Genomic DNA, 19,010 nt, shown 5'->3' on the forward strand with positions numbered 1-19,010 from the left:
CAGAAAGGAAATTACACTGCCCAGAGCTCAGTCTGTGCCCAACATATTTTCTCTCTCTCTCTCTCTCTCTCTCTCTCCCCCCCCCCCCCCCCCTCTCTCCCCTGCTCATCCCCCTCTTTCAACAAACAAACTGAAAGAGAAAGGGTATGTGACTACTCATTTCATATGCTTTGATCACATTTCTTATAAATGGCAGGAAACAAATGTTGAGGGCACGCAATTATAATATTACTACTAATACTGCCGCCGCAGCAATCGCTACCAGTACTAACTTCTACTTTTCTAGTACAAAGATGGATCCAACATACCTGAAAGTTTTGTAACAAAATTTCTGAAATTGAAAATTAATTCAAATTTATTGTTTTGGAACTTTTCTACATACTCACTCATTTTACTGATACAATTTTATGACCTGGCTACCAATTTTTTCAGAGCGAGAAAGAGAGGGAGGGAGCAAGGACATGCCTGAAGTCAACAGCACACACTATTGCACCTCTGCCTCAGTAAAGACAGGCTAGCCACCAAAAGCTTCCTCGAGCAGAGTTCCAAGTATGAGCTGACAGCATATATCCAACTGCTTCAGATGGTCGGATGTTTGCTTATCTTAAACTAACACACAAACAGCCTCATACAAGAGCATTGTTCAACTATTTTTTGGTGCTTTATTAACCTTTTCGCTGCTATAGACATGCTTTCTGCATTCTGTGCTGAAGACTGTTTTTGTTATGGTTTTTCTGCTCGCCAAACACGGGTGCCTGTGCTAGGAGATGGCATTCTGGCGAATATGAAATATTTATATCCAATTTTTTGGAAACTATTGGGTGAAAAAAATTTGATTTCTCCAGATCTTACAGTCTGAAATCTTCACTTGATAAAGAACTGAATTTCTTTATGTTATCTGTCATATTGCACTGCATCAAATTAAGTAAAACATTGCAAACAATTTTAAAGAGTTTGCAAAAAATGCTTTGCACACACTTTGCATACAGTTGACTTTAAATTGTATTTTTCGGTGAATGAAATGTAGATAAGATTTCAAAATTTTATTTAAAACTGAGAGCAGAATGATATCTCATTTTGTTCTCGAGTTATTGGGTTTTATAACCAAAGAACGGTCGCGAGTGATGTAACCATCCACGTCCATCCACGTCACTAGTAGTGTGGTCGTAAGAATTGTCACACCTCATAAACAATTTGAGATATCAAAATGATGTTTTTTTGCCAACGATAGCAAGCAATGAGGCACATATATTGTATGATGAAGACTCTAAACTTTTACAGAAGTAACTAGTCCGCAGCAGTGAGAGGTCCGCGGCTCAGGACACGTACAAACGTCTATAGTACTCTAGGAAAACCCAAGCAGTGCACATATTCCTATTCACAGTACCAGGAGAACAGTGTAAAAGGACGTGTATAAACATCAACAGCAGCGAGAAGGTTACACAAAATACCAATAAAAATGCAAGGAGAACAGACAAAATACTTTGCCGTGGCAAAATTTGATTCCAGCTTTGTAATCTACTAATCAAATGCAATCATTTGATACACATAGCAAACATATCATGTACTATTTTTATTTAGGCATTTTAGTGACTCTCGTGTATGGAATGGTTTTAGCTCTTCTATTCCCACATCATACCACCTGTGAGGACACCTAAATTCTATATCGATTCACTGTATGCTGATTAAAATTGGCCTCCAGTGCCATGTGAAATTGTATAAATAATAATTAGATTTAAAAGATACTTTGTAATTCAGACATATGGCTCGGCTGATGACATAGGAATGATGTTATACATGACAATTATAAATGAAACTGCCTCATCAGAAGATAGGCAGTTTTTCGGTGAGTTATGACAGTTACTGCTGAGTGGCGGGAGTAACAAGTGGTGCTTTGGTTGACCATTTCTGACGGTACTGTGGATCTTACTATCTGAGTAATAGTACGGTCAATACAATGATGACTGACACACTGAGGTGGAGCATAAATGGTTTTATTTTGAACTGGAGGCTAGTAATAAGGTAAAGTTTTGGTTTATTATTCAATCATTTATGGTGACCCGAGACATCAAATGAAGCTACAGACTGCAACCTCAGACCAAATAACCACACTCTTAGAGAAAGTTATCACTGGTAGACTTCAATCCGACAATTTGACCACCAGAGCAGCACTTGCCTTTGACCAGCACCAGCCACTCGAGGTACAGTGGCTTGAGGGCGACAGCGACAGGGCTGTCCTGCTGGGACACAGCATTCTGGAACACCTCCTCGACGCGCGCCATGCTCTTGGTCTGGTAGTACTGCAGCAGCACCTTCCAGAGTGGCAAGGCCGCCGCCTCGCGTGTGCCCAAGTGGCTGACCGCATCGCGGAACACTGCGATCGCCTGGTCCTCCTCGTTGCGCGCCAAGTGCAGCCGCAGGCGGAGGTGCCACAGCTCCGCACTCAGGGGCAGGCGCTCTGTTGCCACGCGCAGCACGCCACACAGCTTCTTCAACTTACCAGCTGACTGCAGCATGTCCACCTGTCAGAAATAAAAAATTATGTCACCTGCCTGGCTCTATGTACTTGAAATGCAAAGTTCTAGCAACATGAGGAGCCACTCTAGAGGACAGTTCTTGTACTGCATGGGAGTGGACGAGGAAGTGGTGTGAAGGAAACAAACTATCAAACTATTAACTGTTCAAATAACTTACGGGAATGCAGCCAGTGACATCTCCCACAACTGCCAATATTTCGACAGGTGCACACCTGGCAGTGTTCCCATAAGTTATTCGGACATTTACACATTGGAAGAAACTAGGGTTTCGAAACGTTAACTGCTCCACATAAAATTACGTACAGGGTTTATACAAAAAGAGTCCGGGAAAAGATTTGGAAAAACAGATTTATTCGAGATACTGCTACAATGCCTCAAAATTCATCAAACTATAGCCCTCGAGCATCGACACATTTCACCAGCAGCTTTCCCTCGACTCGAAGGTGTTCTGGTGTGCCAACTCCAGAAGGTCCTTAAAGGTAAGCATGCATGCCTCTTTTATGACACTTAGGCTCTCACAGTGCTGTCCTTCGAAGGAGGACTGGTGAATTGTCACGATGCCATTTGTCAGGTAGCCGGTGACTTCTTGATCAGGTGTGGGTGATTAGTGTGATGCAATTTACAGTTTCCGGTGATGGCTGGCCTGGTGGCTGGCTAGTGCACACTGTCATCTTATCAATGCCAACTGCATCAGCAATCATGCACACACTTAACCGACAGTCTGAATTAAACACTAACACTCACACATTCCACGTTTTAGTCAGTCTTGATGTCAGCAGCTGTCCAGCACAAGGCTCGCTGACCACACTCTCTCTGCCACCTCTGAAAAGCTTGAACCACTTAAAAACTGCAGTTTGTGACACACTTTCATCCCTGAACACTTGGTAAATCATGGCTAACGTCTCCATAATCGATTTCCCAGTCCAACACTCATGCTACATGCTGATTATCGGTAACTTCAAATGCAACACTCACATTACACAAGAGTTTCATAGCTAGAAAGATGATAGTTCGGGGTACAAATAAATACTGCAGCAGTACCTTCATTACAGTTAACACGTATCAGCAATAGTGAACAAGGCCTCTAACATAGTGTACAAGGCATCAAATATAGGCACTTAGAATGTTAGGCTACTACAGTCTGCCATGAAAGTCCATCACAGAGCACTACTCACTGTGAGTCAGGTTTGTAGCCAGAAAACAGTGTGCTGAATGTTCATCAAGCAACACAGAACTACTGCCATGGATGAATAGATCAAGTTCTCTTAATATACCCATTAGATTTGGCCTGTTAGTCGATTTGTGGGAGTGAGGTCATCACTCCCGTGATCTAAGCCAGCAGAAATCGAGGGAGGAACAACGCAAACAGTGTAGTCCAGTCGAGGGGAAGGGGTAACATGCAAACGGGGCGTCAGTGCAGCAGGAAGAGAAAAGAACAGGAGGGGTGAGGGGTGAAAACGGGGAGAGCAAAGGTGCCCAAGAAACACTATGCACAGTGGGGCACCAGTACCGTCACTGACCCGTCTAGGCACCCACCTCATACCATTATCACGATACAACAAGGACAACACCGAGGGAAGAAGACACAAGAATAAAGGAAACAAACAGCACAACAGACCAGACAAAATGGAGGGAACAGACGGGGAGAACCTGACCAGAGTGGAGGCAAGCAGAGGTCTGCAAATAGGGCATTCTGCTCACTCATACTCGCTTGAACCCATCGTGCTCAGTCACGGCTCCCCGAGTACGAACACTTGAAGCAGACAGGCTGTGGTTGAATGAGGCGCCGAGGGGAGGGCAAGGTCCGCTCAGTTTGGCGCACTTGTTACGCTGCTGTAGCGACCGTTTCAGTAGCAGCTCTGTGTGTCTCCAGGCTGGTGCCGTTTCTGACATACCCCCCACCAGCTGATGGATCTACACTCACATCACTTTAGTTATCTGTAGACGCATACTCCTGGGTGGTAGCGTCTAATAGTGATACTGCTATGATCCATAAGGAAAAATAGCATGCTTTATGCCACAGAAAACTATGTGGCTACCTACTTTCATCGGTCTCATAATGAAAAGTCACACTGCTATTTTTTTAATACCATTTGCTTTATTGATTCATTTGTACACATGTGAACTTGACCACCAAACAAATTATAAATCTTACAAGAACAAAATTATCCCCAAATTATTTCCTGTTGGCATAATTACAATGCATCAACTCGATTCGGATCAAGTTTGCTTCGCCCATCCAAGATAATTTTCCAAACCACACTGAAATTTCTTTCACTATTACATTTGAGGGAGGGACGTAAAACATTCATCTATCTAAATTTGATACGGAAAAAAAAAAAAAACAAAAGAGCGAGAGAGAGAGAGAGAGAGAGAGAGAGAGAGAGAGAGAGAGAGAGAAAATAACTTTATGCTTTCTCGTCTCAAGCGGATCTTCATCGTTGCAACAACCCGTTCAGGTTAAATACAAGTCAACTTTATCGGCAGATTTAGGTTCATGTGACTCACAATCTAGTCACTCCGAAAAATTTTTTTTTTTTGGCTGCTGTGTGCTGCTGACACTCTCTCAACAGTCATAAATAAATATTTACAAGTGTGTGGATATATATAAAAAGAGTAAGATATTATGTCAACGTTATAATTTTGTTCTAGCTTATCAGACACTAATATTTCATCACAAATTTGGCACACAGTATTTAATGCCTCATTTCTGTCAGAAACAGACACCATTTCCAATAATCGGAAGTGTGACCACAGAATTGTTACTATTCTGTTGTTGTTGTTCTTGTTCTTGTTGTGGTCGTCAGTCCTGAGACTGGTCTGATGCGGCTCTCCATGCTACTCTATCCTGTGCAAGCTTCTTCATCTCCCTGTACTTACTGCAACCTACATCCTTCTGAATCTGCTTAGTGTACTCAACTCTTGGTCTCCCTCTATGATTTTTACCCTCCACGCTGCCCTCCAATGCTAAATTTGTGATCCCTTGATGCCTCAGAACATGTCCTACCAACTGGTCCCTTCTTCTTGTCAAGTTGTGCCACAACTCCTCTTCTCCCCAATTCCATTCAATACCTCCTCATTAGGTATGTGATCTACCCATCTAATCTTCAGCATTCTTCTGTAGCACCACATATCGAAAGCTTCTATTCTTTCCTTGTCCAAACTATTTATCGTCCATGTTTCACTTCCATACATGGCTACACTCCACACAAGTACTTTCAGAAACGACTTCCTGACACTTAAATCTATACTCAATGTTAACAAATTTCTCTTCTTCAGAAATGCTTTCCTTGCCATTGCCAGTCTACATTTTGTGTCCTCTCTACTTCGACCATCATCAAGTTATTTTGTTCCCCAAATAGCAATACTCATTTACTACTTAAAGTGTCTCATTTCCTAATCTAATTCCCTCAGCATCACCCAACTTAATTCGACAGCATTCCATTATCCTTGTTTTGCTTTTGTTGATGTTCATCTTATATCCTCCTTTCAAGACACAATCCATTCCGTTCAACTGCTCTTCCAAGTCCTTTGCTGTCTCTGACAGAATTGCAATGTCATCGGCAAACATCAAAGATTTTATTTCTTCTCCATGGATTTTAATACTTACTCCGAATTTTTCTTTTGTTTCCTTCACTGCTTGCTCAATATACATATTGAATAACATTGGGGAGAGGCTACAACCCTGTCTCACTCCCTTCCCAACCACTGCTTCCCTTTCACGCCCCTCCACTCCTATAACTGCCATCTGGTTTCTGTACAAATTGCACATAGCCTTTCGCTCCCTGTATTTTACCCCTGCCACCTTTAGAATTTGAAAGAGTATTCCAGTCGACATTGTCAAAGGCTTTCTCCAAGTCTACAAATGCTAGAAACGTAGGTTTGCCTTTTTCTTAATCTATTTTCTAAGATAAGATTTACGGTCAGTATTGCCTCATGTGTTCCAATATTTCTACAGAATCCAAACTGATCTTCCCCGAGGTCGGCTTCTACTAGTTTTTCCATTCGTCTGTAAAGAATTCGTGTTAGTATTTTGCAGCTGATAGTTCGGTAATTTTCACATCTGTCAACACCTGCTTTCTTTGGGATTGGAATTATTATATTCTTCTTCAAGTCTGAGGGTATTTTGCCTGTCTCATACATCTTGCTCACCAGATGGTAGAGTTTTGTCAGGACTGGCTCACCCAAAGCCATCAGTAGTTCTAATGGAATGTTGTCTACTCCTGGGGCCTTGTTTCGACTCAGGTCTTTCAGTGCTCTGTCAAACTCTTCACACAGAATCGTATCTCCCATTTCCTCTTCATCTACATCCTCTTCCATTTCCATAATATTGTCCTCAAGTACAATGCCCTTGTATAGACCCTCTATATACTCCTTCCAACTTTCTGCTTTCCCTTCTTTGCTTAGAACTGGTTTTCCATCTGAGCTCTTGATATTCATACAAGTGGTCTCTTTTCTCCAAAGGTCTCTTCAATTTTCCTTTAGGCACTATTCTGTACATCAAAATTTCGTCTTTCTCATTTGCAAGCTGGAGAAGCAATATTTCAGCACTAGTACTATCTACAGTTAATAGAGGATAATACGACCATTCTATTTTACTGCCAAAATGCAGATGACACTGAAACTGGTGTTTTGCAATTAAGCGCAATTTTCACTTCTGGATACATGGTGTATCTACAGTAATTTAACCGTATGTACCTCTGTATTTTCAGGCTCTGTATTACAATGACTTCCAGTCTGTGCACCCATAACAAAACAAACTGAACTAATGGAAACTTGTTACCTTCCAGCATTATTATTGCATCTTTGAATAGCTCTAAAAATATCACCAGTTCTTTCACAGTACCGTTGTTGTAACATGTAGTTTTTCAGAGACCTCTCTCTCCGGAAGTAGTTCCCCAATTTTGTCATACTGCCTTTACATACTGTAGAATTCTAACCAAGTTGTTCCACTTACTCTCCATTTCTTGCTTCAAACTTTCTATATCTAATTCGTGTCACCAGTTTTCTTCATGAAACAAACACTAGCAGCATAAGTTGTGGGATAAACCACTCCAAGCACATTTATCTAATAATCGTCATCCAACACGAGTTTCAGGACCGTGTTCAAAATGTGTAATGCATGCATAGTGCTGAAAGGATTGCAATGACTTCCATGTACTATTACCTTGGTCAGTGGTAAATGAAATCTTACTAAAACGTGGGAATTTACTCCTAACAATGTGAATGTTTCCTCAACGTAATTCTTCATACATTTACCAATTTTTTTATTATAAGAAACGTGAATTGTCACCAGTAGCATATTTTGGAGTGCCTATTCTCAATAAGCAAAGTGCGCAGTATTAGATACGTAACACATTTACCAATATGTATCAGTCCATATACATACACATCATACACATGATTATCTACAACTTGTACAGAAACCAAACTGCATTTCTAAGGCTCCAATGGCTTGAAAGAAAAGCAGTAATTGAGAAGGCAGAAGTAGAGAGGATTTAAAATGAAGACTGTCAACAGCAAGGAAAGTGTTTCTGAAAAAGAAAATTTTTTCGCATCAAATATAAATTTTAATGATTGGATAGTATTTTACAAAAGTATTTGTGTGGAATGTAGCCTTGCATGTAAGTGAAACATGGACGATGAAGAGTTCTGTCAAGAAGACAATGGATGCCTTCAAAACTTAGTAATAAAGAAGAATGCTGAAGATAAAGGAAATTACGACAACTTGTCTAAAAGAGTGGACAGTTGACAGGACATATTATGAGGCATCAAGGAATTGTCAGTTTGGTAATGGAAGCTAAATTGTAGAGAGAGACCAAGGCTTGCCAACGGTAAGCAGATTAAAATGGGTGTAGGATGTAGTAGCTATGTGAAGATGAAGAGGCCTACACAGGATAGACTACTGTGGAACACTGCATCAACACAAAGACAAATTATATTTATTGTTAATGCGGCCCAACAGCAAATAACACTACCTTTCATTAGGTAGGTCAGTTGCATATTTATTGCCAGAATATTTGTTTAATATAGCAGCCAGCACATACACTTGTGATGTATTCGTGTATGTATGTCTATTACTCTCCGCAAACAGCCTTATGTTAAGGAAAAGTTAAAAAACTTGAAAGCAGTTTTCTTATGGAGACTGTCAGCAAATGATAAAGTTGAATTACTGTTTTGGTCACCCTTCCATTTGTAGCACTTTCCATAAGACATATATTCCTTTGTGAAACAACAACCAATGATTGGTTACACATTATCCATGACTTTCGAATGCAGTGGCAGTTCTCCAACTACATAGAAATCATCGATGGCACATGTATCGTAATGCAGTTGTACATATACTGCCATACATTTTTTGTGCAGTGGAGACTTTTCTGCTGACTTCAAATATCATGTGACCATTCTCAGGCATATTAAAGAGTGCAGTAACGTGATATGAAACTATTTTTAGTTACTGTTTGTGTCGGAGAAAGCAGGTTAATCAAAAAATAAATACATCATTTTGGCAACGAAATATGGAATCGGCAATTCCATTATAACGCCTAAAGTGGTAACTGTCAAACCAATAATGACTGGTCCTTCACAACTACTTGCAAGACGGGGATCAATGAGACTTCATGGATATTGAAAACTATTCACATAATTTTCCAGTGGAATCTTTGCGATATTTGTAGATTATGAAACAGTTCAAGTCCTTTTTTTTACATGAATAAGTGATTGCTTGCAGTTAATTGAGTATTTGACTGGCATCTGCGTTTCCTCTCATGTGATTGCACTATAACTTCACTTACGAGACATAAGCTGATTTTCACGTTAAAAAATTTTTTCTTCACAATTTTCATGTTCTTTGCGTTAATTGGTGTGGAGCGCAATTATTCTTCTGTCACAAGCTGCAGATATTTTACCAATAACTGATTTAAAGTCGGATTAAAACTGTGTGCCCGACCAAGACTCGAACTCGGGACCTTTGCCTTTCGCGGGCAAGTGCTCTACCATCTGAGCTACCGAAGATGTCTCAAAGTAAAAGGTGAAACACGTCTTGAGCAATTAAATTACATTGCAGCATGATAAGCGTTTGTTACTTACAAAATGAAATAATCAATAGCTGCAGATACTTAGTGAATTACATACCAGCAAATTAGTTTCAGTTTAACTTCTGTAGATCAATATAGAATACTGTAAATATTAATATGTTCCATGTCACTGTAACTCTCATTTCAGATGCTATTAAATGCCATTTAAAAAAATCATCAATCCATTATGAGAAACTGTAGTTACTTTCACATCTCTATAGATAGATAAATTTTGCATGCTTATCATGCGACGAAATACATGACACTTTACGAGCTATCATTTTCAAAAAACCACATTTCGATTTCTTCAACCATTCATGAAATTTGGGGCTGATACAACCACATGATTTCCGACAAGCAAGGCAAAGTATTGGTCGGGCAGAATGTTGGCTAAATTTCTTATGCAGTAATGTATACCTAAAATGAACTATATGCTAAGTCCAGGCGTGCATTTTTACCTCTGCACACTCAATAAAATTTGTGTAATTGTTTACATAAAAGTGAGACAGAAAGCAACCACAATGAATAACAAAAAGAAATTCAGTCCTTCATCGAGCAAGGGTATCGGCCTGTAAGATGCAGAAGAATCAATTTTTTTTCACCATACAGTTTCCTTGAAATTGGATGATAAGTACTTCATAGCTGCCGTCATGACCGCCGCAGCACTTCGGTGAAAGTTCGTGCAGCCTGGGGTTCCGTACCGGCCGTCACGCTCAGTGCATTCTGTGATTGGCGGAGCGGACCTACAGCGGGGCAGGCGGCAGCGGTTTGACATGTGCACACCATGACGTAGAGCTGCCTGTGTCATGCCACTAACAGTGTTTTCATAGCAACCAAGGGCCTGCCGCATGGTTTTGCCAACATGCAGATGCCACCACAAGCCCTCAAAGGGCCAAGCCGGTTCCAACAACATGGAATCCACAAAGAGACAGTGAGTGAGTACCAATAAAATGAGTTTTCTGGAGAATGACATAGGCAGCCAAGTAAAAGGCAATAAGGGATTGCAACTCTGGAAGGTTATGGTAGTAGCCATTGCAGTTCCACTGAACGATCATAAAGCAGTATACAAATGGGTGGCAAAAGGGTTGGACCCAATCATGCCACTGTGTCACCATCCGTCACCAACAATGATGGGGTGACATCCATAAACAAGACGTCAGACTGAGGTTATGAGGGGGGTGATAGTAAGTACCTCCAGGGGGCACTGAGGGGTTGCGGCCTTGTCCTGGGACTTATGTTTCTTCTTCTCCTCCCCTGGAGGCTGAGGAGGGCAGAACACAGAGGAAGAGTAGGCTTCTGCAAGATCTGGAACTGTGGAACTGAAAGACAGTTGGTGACCTTGCGTACAGACTATGCATCCCATGGCCAAGTTGTGCTAGCAGGCCTACGGATTAGGACACGATGGAGGGGAGGGGTCCTGCAAGGGAGTCTCATCAAGAAGGGGGGCCACTTCTTTGGGCAGGGTGGGGGATTAGCATCCGGAGGAGAGGATGTGGAAACCGCAGGGGAGGGGGAGAGGAGAGGGGGCGGGACTGGGGTAAGGGAGTGGTTGGCGAGGGAAAGGATGTAACAGTGGCAAAAGGAGAAGACACCAACACAAGGTGGAGTCTGTCCCATTTTTGACATCCTCAATGTACGATAGACGGCCCAGGAACTTATACTATTGTATTTTCTTTCCTTTCTTGTAATTCTGGCAATCTGACAAGCATAGAGAGTTAGGGCCATGACAATTTACACACATGGATGGCAGAAAACAGGGGCTTCCTCCACGGGCTGGGTGTCCAGTCACCACATAGAGGGTCTGCCGTACACTGGGAAAACGTGCCCAAAAAGCAAGCACCAAAAGCACTTGATTGGGTGGCAGGACATATGGCTCCACATCACACTGGTAACACACAACCTTGACCTCCTCTGGGATGATATCTCCCTCAAAAGCCAGAATATTTCCTGCACATGTTGAACAAAATGAATGCAGCAGTGTTTGAGATCAGCTTAGAGTTCATCAGTTTGAAGGACGAGGTTCCCATGAAAAATCTCTCCCTGGGCCATATTCAGAGACTGGAAAGGGGTAATAAGACACTGGGATGGCACCAAGACGATCAAAAGAATGAAGAGCTGAAGACTGGGAGGCAGCAGCAGCTTTGATCACCAGGGAGCCAAACCACATCTTACTGAGAGACTCCACTCCACCAAACTTGGCCTTGATATTCTCAAAAAAAGAGGCTTTGCAGAAGTGAAAGTTTCCCTGTCTGTCTTTATTCAGACCAGGCAGTGGGGAAAGTGTTTCATACCGCGCTGGCAAGCCTGGCCCCCCTCGCACGGTGAAGCCAGGGAAGAGAAGGCTGTAAGGTCATAAGAAGCACCATTCAATGATCTATTACCATTAAAAGAGATGACCATTTGAGAATGGCAAAATTTTTAGTCCTTTATGCTTCATGCACAAAGCATCTTCCCTGATATGGGGCCCCTCTGACCAGGGGCTCTCCCCATGGGTTCCACACAACCAAAACAAGGCTTGTCTGGCATGGCAACCATTGCCAGGAGTTCCGATGCTCTGGGATGATAAGCAATGACTCCTTGGCATTAGTGGGGCGGCAACAGCTCAGGTATCAGAAATGTGATCCCGCTGTTGTCAGGGGGCTCAGCCAGATGGGTACAGTCTCGCTACATAGGCTGGCTACACTTGCTGGTGACCTAGTGGACGGGGTGGGGGGGGGGGGGGGGGGGCTACGGCGGGGGAGGAAGAGGGGAAAGGAAGGGGAGGAGAGGAACCCACGACATAGACGATAGGGAGGGAGCTCTTTCCCAAATGGCTCACACCACAGACGGGACATTTAGAAGTGAAGGTCAAGCCCCAAAGGGTGGGCCAAAATTGCTTTAGGATGAAAGAGAGAAGGCAAGAGGAACAATACAGCATGGAATACATGAAGCCAGGTGGCTAGCCAGGTTGACATAAGTGATAAGACAGAGAGTGGAAGGAGGGGGCAGCTGGGTAGGAGCAAGGATGGGGAGGAAGAGGCATTGGGAAAGAAAAGCAGCTAGGGAAGGACGAACTGGGCTGCAATAGTTCAGGGCCTTGTGTGCACCACGCATGAACTCACAAAAGAACCATGAGGCCCCTGGAGTGTATACTCCTTAGAGATCACTATTAGGTACAATGCAGCTGTGGAAAAGAAACAGAAAATGCCCTGAAGGATTATTGGTGTCAGGATTGCAACAAACATCCAATTAAAAAACTGGAGAGTGGATACTGGTAGACACAATGGAACATCACTGATAGGGGTGACATGTTTACTCTCTTCTCAAGTAATTGGCGAGAGTTGAAAATACACAATAGCTAACATCATGCACCCTTCAGTATTGAGGCATATGCCTGCAAGTACTCAAGCTATCTGTCTATTCTACAGATCTGCCTATGGACTTGGACACACTGGATATTGTTGCTGGACTTGACAGCACTCTTGTTCTTGCAACTCTTTATTTCACTTATATCTAACGACTCTAGCTCAGGCAGATAGATGTCTTTGTGGTATCATTCAACCCACACATACCAAATGCCAGGTATCTATTCATAATTCATAGGGTGGCACCAGACACTCTTAGTGCCACAGCCAGAGGCAGTCACACACAACACGCCATTGCCAACTGACGGCTGCCCCACAGACACTCCCTCCTCAGCTTATGCAGGCAGCGCTGCTTCCGAAGTGGATAAGATCACCACTAGCTAGCATTGTGCACCCTTCAGTATTGTGAAAAATGCCTGCAAGTACTCAAGCCTCTCTGCCTGTTCCACAGTGGATTAAAGATTTGACTATGGACTTGGACACACTGGGTATTATTACTGGACCTGCCAGGACTCGTGTACTTGCAGCCCTTTGACTTAAGTAAATGATTTTCATGTGCCTGTTGTGTCTCTCATTCTCTGCTTTCTGCCTTTAGAACCTGTGAATCGCTACAGGATACAACAACATTGACACCAAGGCTGGTGCTCCATTTGCCTGTTATTTGGCTGATCTGTGCATTTCTCAGACAGCAACACTACGGCAAAAAAGATAGTGAGTGTTTCTTACAGATTCTTGGACAAACACTGTGCTTGCCCATCAAACTGTATTTATACTAACTTTTTTGTGTATCAGAACATTCTAACCTTTCTATGACGCAAATCCAAACAAGTCTATTAATGTCACTCGCAACACCCTAAGCGGCACCACAACATGCACCGCCTGTCTGTGTTAAACAGTTCTGGACATTCAACATGTAGCAGGAAAACTGGTTTGAATACTAAGCTAAGCTTGACATACGCTTCACTGCACATCATATTCAAGGTATGAACAGAAAACCCTACTTTTTGGCAACAGCAGGCGTCACAGTTTACAGACTGACATGGAAACCTTTACACACTGCCTGCCCCAAAAGTGTAGGCTATGAGGACTTAATCACTGCAGTAGATAGGTACTTTGATGAACAAGTGAATGTGGTAGCTGTTTGTTAAAAGTTTTTCGGATCATGTAGACAACTTTCCCAAACTTACAGACAACACGTAGCCAATTTACAAGGTCTGATGAGGCATTTTAATACAAGGGCTATCCACAAAGTATATTACGTTTTGGAATTAAAAATAAATAAAGTATTGGAAATTTTTTTAATATATACAGATGAAAGCTACACTTAAATACTACTTTTCTACATATTTGCCATTTAAATTAAGGCACTTATCGTAGCGATGGACGAGCTTGGAAATTCCTTCGTCGTAAAATTCGGCCGCCTGCGCCTTCAACCACGTGGTTACCTCTTCTTGAAGCTGTGCGTAGTCATCAAAACGCTGCATAGCCAACCACTTCTTCATTGCTGGGAATAAGTGGAAGTCGCTCGGTGCCAGGTTGGGACTGTACGGCGGATGAGGAAACAACTCCCACTTAAAAGATTCGAGAACTTCACGAGTGGCATTTGCCGTGTGGGCCCGGGCGTTGTCGTGAATCAGCAAGATCTTTGAGCCCAACTTTCCCCTGCGCTTGTTTTGTATTGCTCTTCTGAGGTTGTGCAGAGTTTGGCAATACCTTTGAGAGTTTATTGTAGTGCCTCTTTCCAGGAAATCCACAAAAATCACACCTTTTCTGTCCCAAAAGACAAGTAATTACGTGGCTGAAGGCGCAGGTGGCCAAATTTTACGACGAAGGAATTTCCAAGCTCGTCCATCGCTACGATAAGTGCCTTAATTTAAATGGCAACTATGTAGAAAAGTAGTATTTAAGTGTGGCTTTCATCTGTATATAATAAAAAAAAATTCCAATACTTTATTTATTTTTAATTCCAAAACGTAATGTACTTTGTGGATAGCCCTCGTACTGTGTGTCTAATGTGGTAGATATTACAGCGATACAATGATTCAAGAGGCTATCCCCAGAATGTCTCCAAGTCTAGAATCGGAGGAAAATATATTTAAGTATCTGGACCCAAGTTTGAAGCAAGTGTTAGAATTAATCGAGTCACAGGACTCGTATGATAGTGCTGCACTAGAATTTGACTTTCCTCACATTTTGTGGTGCAAAGTAGGGTCAATACCAAACAGGTCATGCACCCAGTTCATGCACCATGTAATTCCAAATCACACGCAGGGTAGCGCCGTAGACAACATCACTAGCATGCTAGGTAGATGGTGTGCGGCATTTAAATCTTGCCCTCAGTTATACACATCACACAAGTGGCAGGCATGCCTCTTTTGTGACGCACAGTGTTTTCAGTGCGACAAGCATGGATGTGTAAAATCAGAGTTTTTGCAAAAGTAAAAGTCACACAAGCAATCTGTTCCTTACTCCAAGAATCAGTCTATGAACATCAATGTTGTACTTTAAAAGCCTTGTAGTGCTAGTCACGGTGTCAAGTCAAGTGTCAAAATCAGTTGAAATAGTCTCAGAACTGTTCTCATGTTCAGCATCAAGCAAACAAACTTTGTCACTTTGGTGATTGCTAATTGCAATGTACACATGCTGTTAGATACGGGAGCGTCAGTGACTATTTTGAACAGACTCACATATGAACTAATGGGAAAGCATAAATGGTACATGCCACAGACACACACTCAGCTTATAACAGCCAGTTTTTGATGTTTGCAGCCTGCCTGGCACTTTTTGCACTGTTACAAAGACCGTTTCATTCACAGAGTTGTGTTCAAAAGACAGACAAAACCTTTTTGATATTTATTCTTTGATCTTCTACAGCTCCACATTCAGTACACTGTACTTTCTGCAAATTTTTCTGTTCCTCAGCACACTATTTGAAAATTCTGTGCAGAAATCAGTAAAGCCTAGGCAAAACAAACAATTCTGAGGCTCATATTACAATGAAAGAAAATGCGTGATCTTGATTTTATTCGGCAAGACACATCCCTCAGGCACTTAGAGATCAAGAGGCTTAACATTTGTTAACCTGGTAGGACATAGGCATAACCGCTCCAGTAGAGGCCAGTCAGTGGAAATCTCCTCTTGTACACACCAGGAAACCATCTGGTCGATTTAAGATAGTATGCTGATTTCAAGTCATCAGTGAATCCTCAAACAGTGATTGATTCATTTGCATTACCATGACCTGATGAACTGTTGGCTAAGCTAGAAGCCAGTTGCTTCTTTTCTAAAATAAATTTATGGGACACATATCAGCAGTCTACAGTGGACGAGCAATCTCAAATTTTTTTGTGGTCAACACCCACATGAAGTTATTCAAGTTTTTATTTTTGCCCTTCAGCTGTGCTTCAGCATCTGCAATTTTTCAGCAATATCTTTAACAGTTGACTGCTACAATACCTTCATATACAAATTATTTAGATGCTGTGGTTTCAAGTCATGCTACTGAGGAATATCTTTCTAACCTGAGAAGCTTATTTCACGTTCTCTCTGCTGCTGGTCTCTACTGCAACAAAGACAAGTGTTCATTTTCTTTTTTCAGGCAGTGACTGAGTACTTAGGCCATGTAATCAACACTCAGGGAATCCTCCATTTGCAGTCTCTTTTAACTGCAATCTGTGACCCAGCACCTTGCAATGCAAGTGAATTTCAAGCAGCACTAGGAAAACTCATTTACTACATTTGTTTCATTCCAAACACAGTGCAAATTGCAGCTCCATTGCATAGATTACACAAGAAAAATGTTAATTTTGTATGGACTTGGGAGTGTCAAACAACTTTTCAGCAAATTGAAGGAAGATTTGTTGAGTGACAGTTGTTTAATGTATTTTGATTCCATTCAGTCAGTCATGATAGCGATCAAGGCATCCTCGTATGGGATCAGTACAGTGCTTTCGCACAGAGTTGGACCTATGAACAGATTGATTGCTTTTGCATCAAGCTCTTGGCCACGGTCCAGTGAATTTATTTCCAGGTACAAAAGGAAGTGCTAGCTATTAACTATGGTGTGACAAAATTCCACGAATACGTATATGGGAGAAAGCTTTACTTGGTGACAGACCACAAGCCACCAATGTTGTCTTTCATTCCTTTCACACCATTCCCACCATGAACAGCACTGAAGCTGCAACACGGTCTTTGATTCCGTCAAATTATCTGCATGAAATCATGTACAGACCGACAGCCAAACAGTCCAATGCAAACACCCTCTCTCATTTACCATCTGGCATGATACAGTGTTTGATGAATCTGAAGACTCTTGTTTCCATACTGATGTGCAAGACTATAAAACTCTCAATGGCTTCCCCTTCAATCATTGTTGTATTGTTCAAGCAGATCCCAACTGCAATGGGTCAAAATGAAATTTTATTATTTGAAGTGTTGTCATGGTAGTCTGTTTTGTCTTAACATATTGGTGTAGTGGCCCCATTATAGATAAGATGTATTAAATTTGGGTTTGATGTTAGTATTATGTTGCTCATATGTGCCTTTTCAAACCATATGTTCTAGTGTACCAATGCTGATGTGGGGCCAAAATTCATATCTCAGCAGCAAAGAAGCTATCTACAGTGCACAGACAGTGCAAGGAGTTTGAGTGGCAAAGACTACTTTGATACCAGTCAGCCACGAGAAGTAGAGCTGAAGGCCAAATAAAAATTGAGTAATTGTTAAAAGTAATAACATCACTCTACATCTGTTTGTTAAATGGTTTAACATGGGATTAAGTCAGTCGGGTTTGAACTATTCTTGAGGAACAGTCAACATAGAAGAGCTTGGTTGATCTAAATAGTTCACGAAATTTTTATTAGTGTTCCAGTTCCATGAACTTATTTATGGTTTAGTGTTGCAATAATTATTTAGTGTAGGAATTTGCTACACTCTGTCAGAATCTACAGTTCAATGTGCAGAGCTATAGAATATGCACACACTGAAAGAATTGTTCGGTATCTTATTGGTGTAAGAAAGTAATTTATTTTCGCTTTCAGTAATAGGAATTAGAGATGATGGGTATATTGCTAGCACTAACAAATTTTGGAATGCAATAGTTTATTGGTTGTATATTACAGCATTAATTTTGCCCACTCATTGACAATACCTTGGTTCAAAGGTTCATTACTAATTAGTCAGAAGCATTTGCTCATAAACGTCAAGGCTTTACTACTACTTACCAGTTCTGTGTGTGTGTGTGTGTGTGTGTGTGTGTGTGTATGTATGTGTGTGTGTGTGTGTTAGTGGTGGCACATAGGTTTCTAAAATGAAGTGTGATATAATGTTATCAGGAAGCAATTTCTAAACTGAAACCACAAGATATTCTAGTCAGTTCATTCATCTTAAAGACTGAAGATACACAGAGAAAAATTCTTAACGATTTATTTGGAAGAGAAGTAAATAAATGCATAGGAAAGACATTAATTTTATTACATAAAACAAAACAGAAACAATTTATAGCAAGAAAATACTATATTGCTGACTGAGCAACCAGTTACATCTCCGGATCTTAATTTGTCGACCAATATAATCTATGAAAATTTAGGTTTCCTTAAAAAACTTGTAATGCAAGTAATTAGTTATCTATACAATATACCAGATAGTACCAAAGCGTCACACATAGAAAGTGATCACTAGTTCTGGAATCAGTTGTAAGAATTATTCTGATTCCAAGTCATTTTAACGCAAGCAATGATGATCCAAATGAATGAAATGTGAAGGTAGAGACACCTTCTGATTACCATTATTTAAGAAGGCATATTTAATAAAAGGAAAGTTTATATATGGAAATTTACTGAGATTCATAATATTTGTTAGACAACTGCAAATTTTGAGATTTATGTTGTGCTAATACCGCAGGTGCAGTGCACGTACCCTTGTTAATCCATATCATATGTACTGAAGGTGTAGTATAGGGTATTCAAAAAGTCTCTCCGCAGTGCCGTATGAGTGTTAGCTGCTCGTGCCATATGATTGTTTGCCTGCCTGGGTGTTTCAACGAAATGATC

The 19,010-nt window shown here is 41.3% G+C and overlaps 1 protein-coding gene across 1 annotated transcript in view; it reads right to left on the reverse strand.

Annotated features, from left to right (window-relative positions):
* The window catches only part of LOC124605136 (U3 small nucleolar RNA-associated protein 6 homolog), a 116,970-nt gene that overhangs the window by 12,249 nt on the left and 85,711 nt on the right, over positions 1 to 19,010 (reverse strand). Inside the window, exon 9 of the mRNA XM_047136619.1 lies at positions 2,177 to 2,522. Within this exon, the coding sequence (XP_046992575.1) occupies positions 2,177 to 2,522 (346 nt within the window). The remainder of the gene's footprint in view (positions 1 to 2,176; positions 2,523 to 19,010) is intronic.

The sequence above is a fragment of the Schistocerca americana genome, chromosome 3 (assembly GCF_021461395.2).
Source record: "Schistocerca americana isolate TAMUIC-IGC-003095 chromosome 3, iqSchAmer2.1, whole genome shotgun sequence".
NCBI lineage: Eukaryota > Metazoa > Arthropoda > Insecta > Orthoptera > Acrididae > Schistocerca > Schistocerca americana.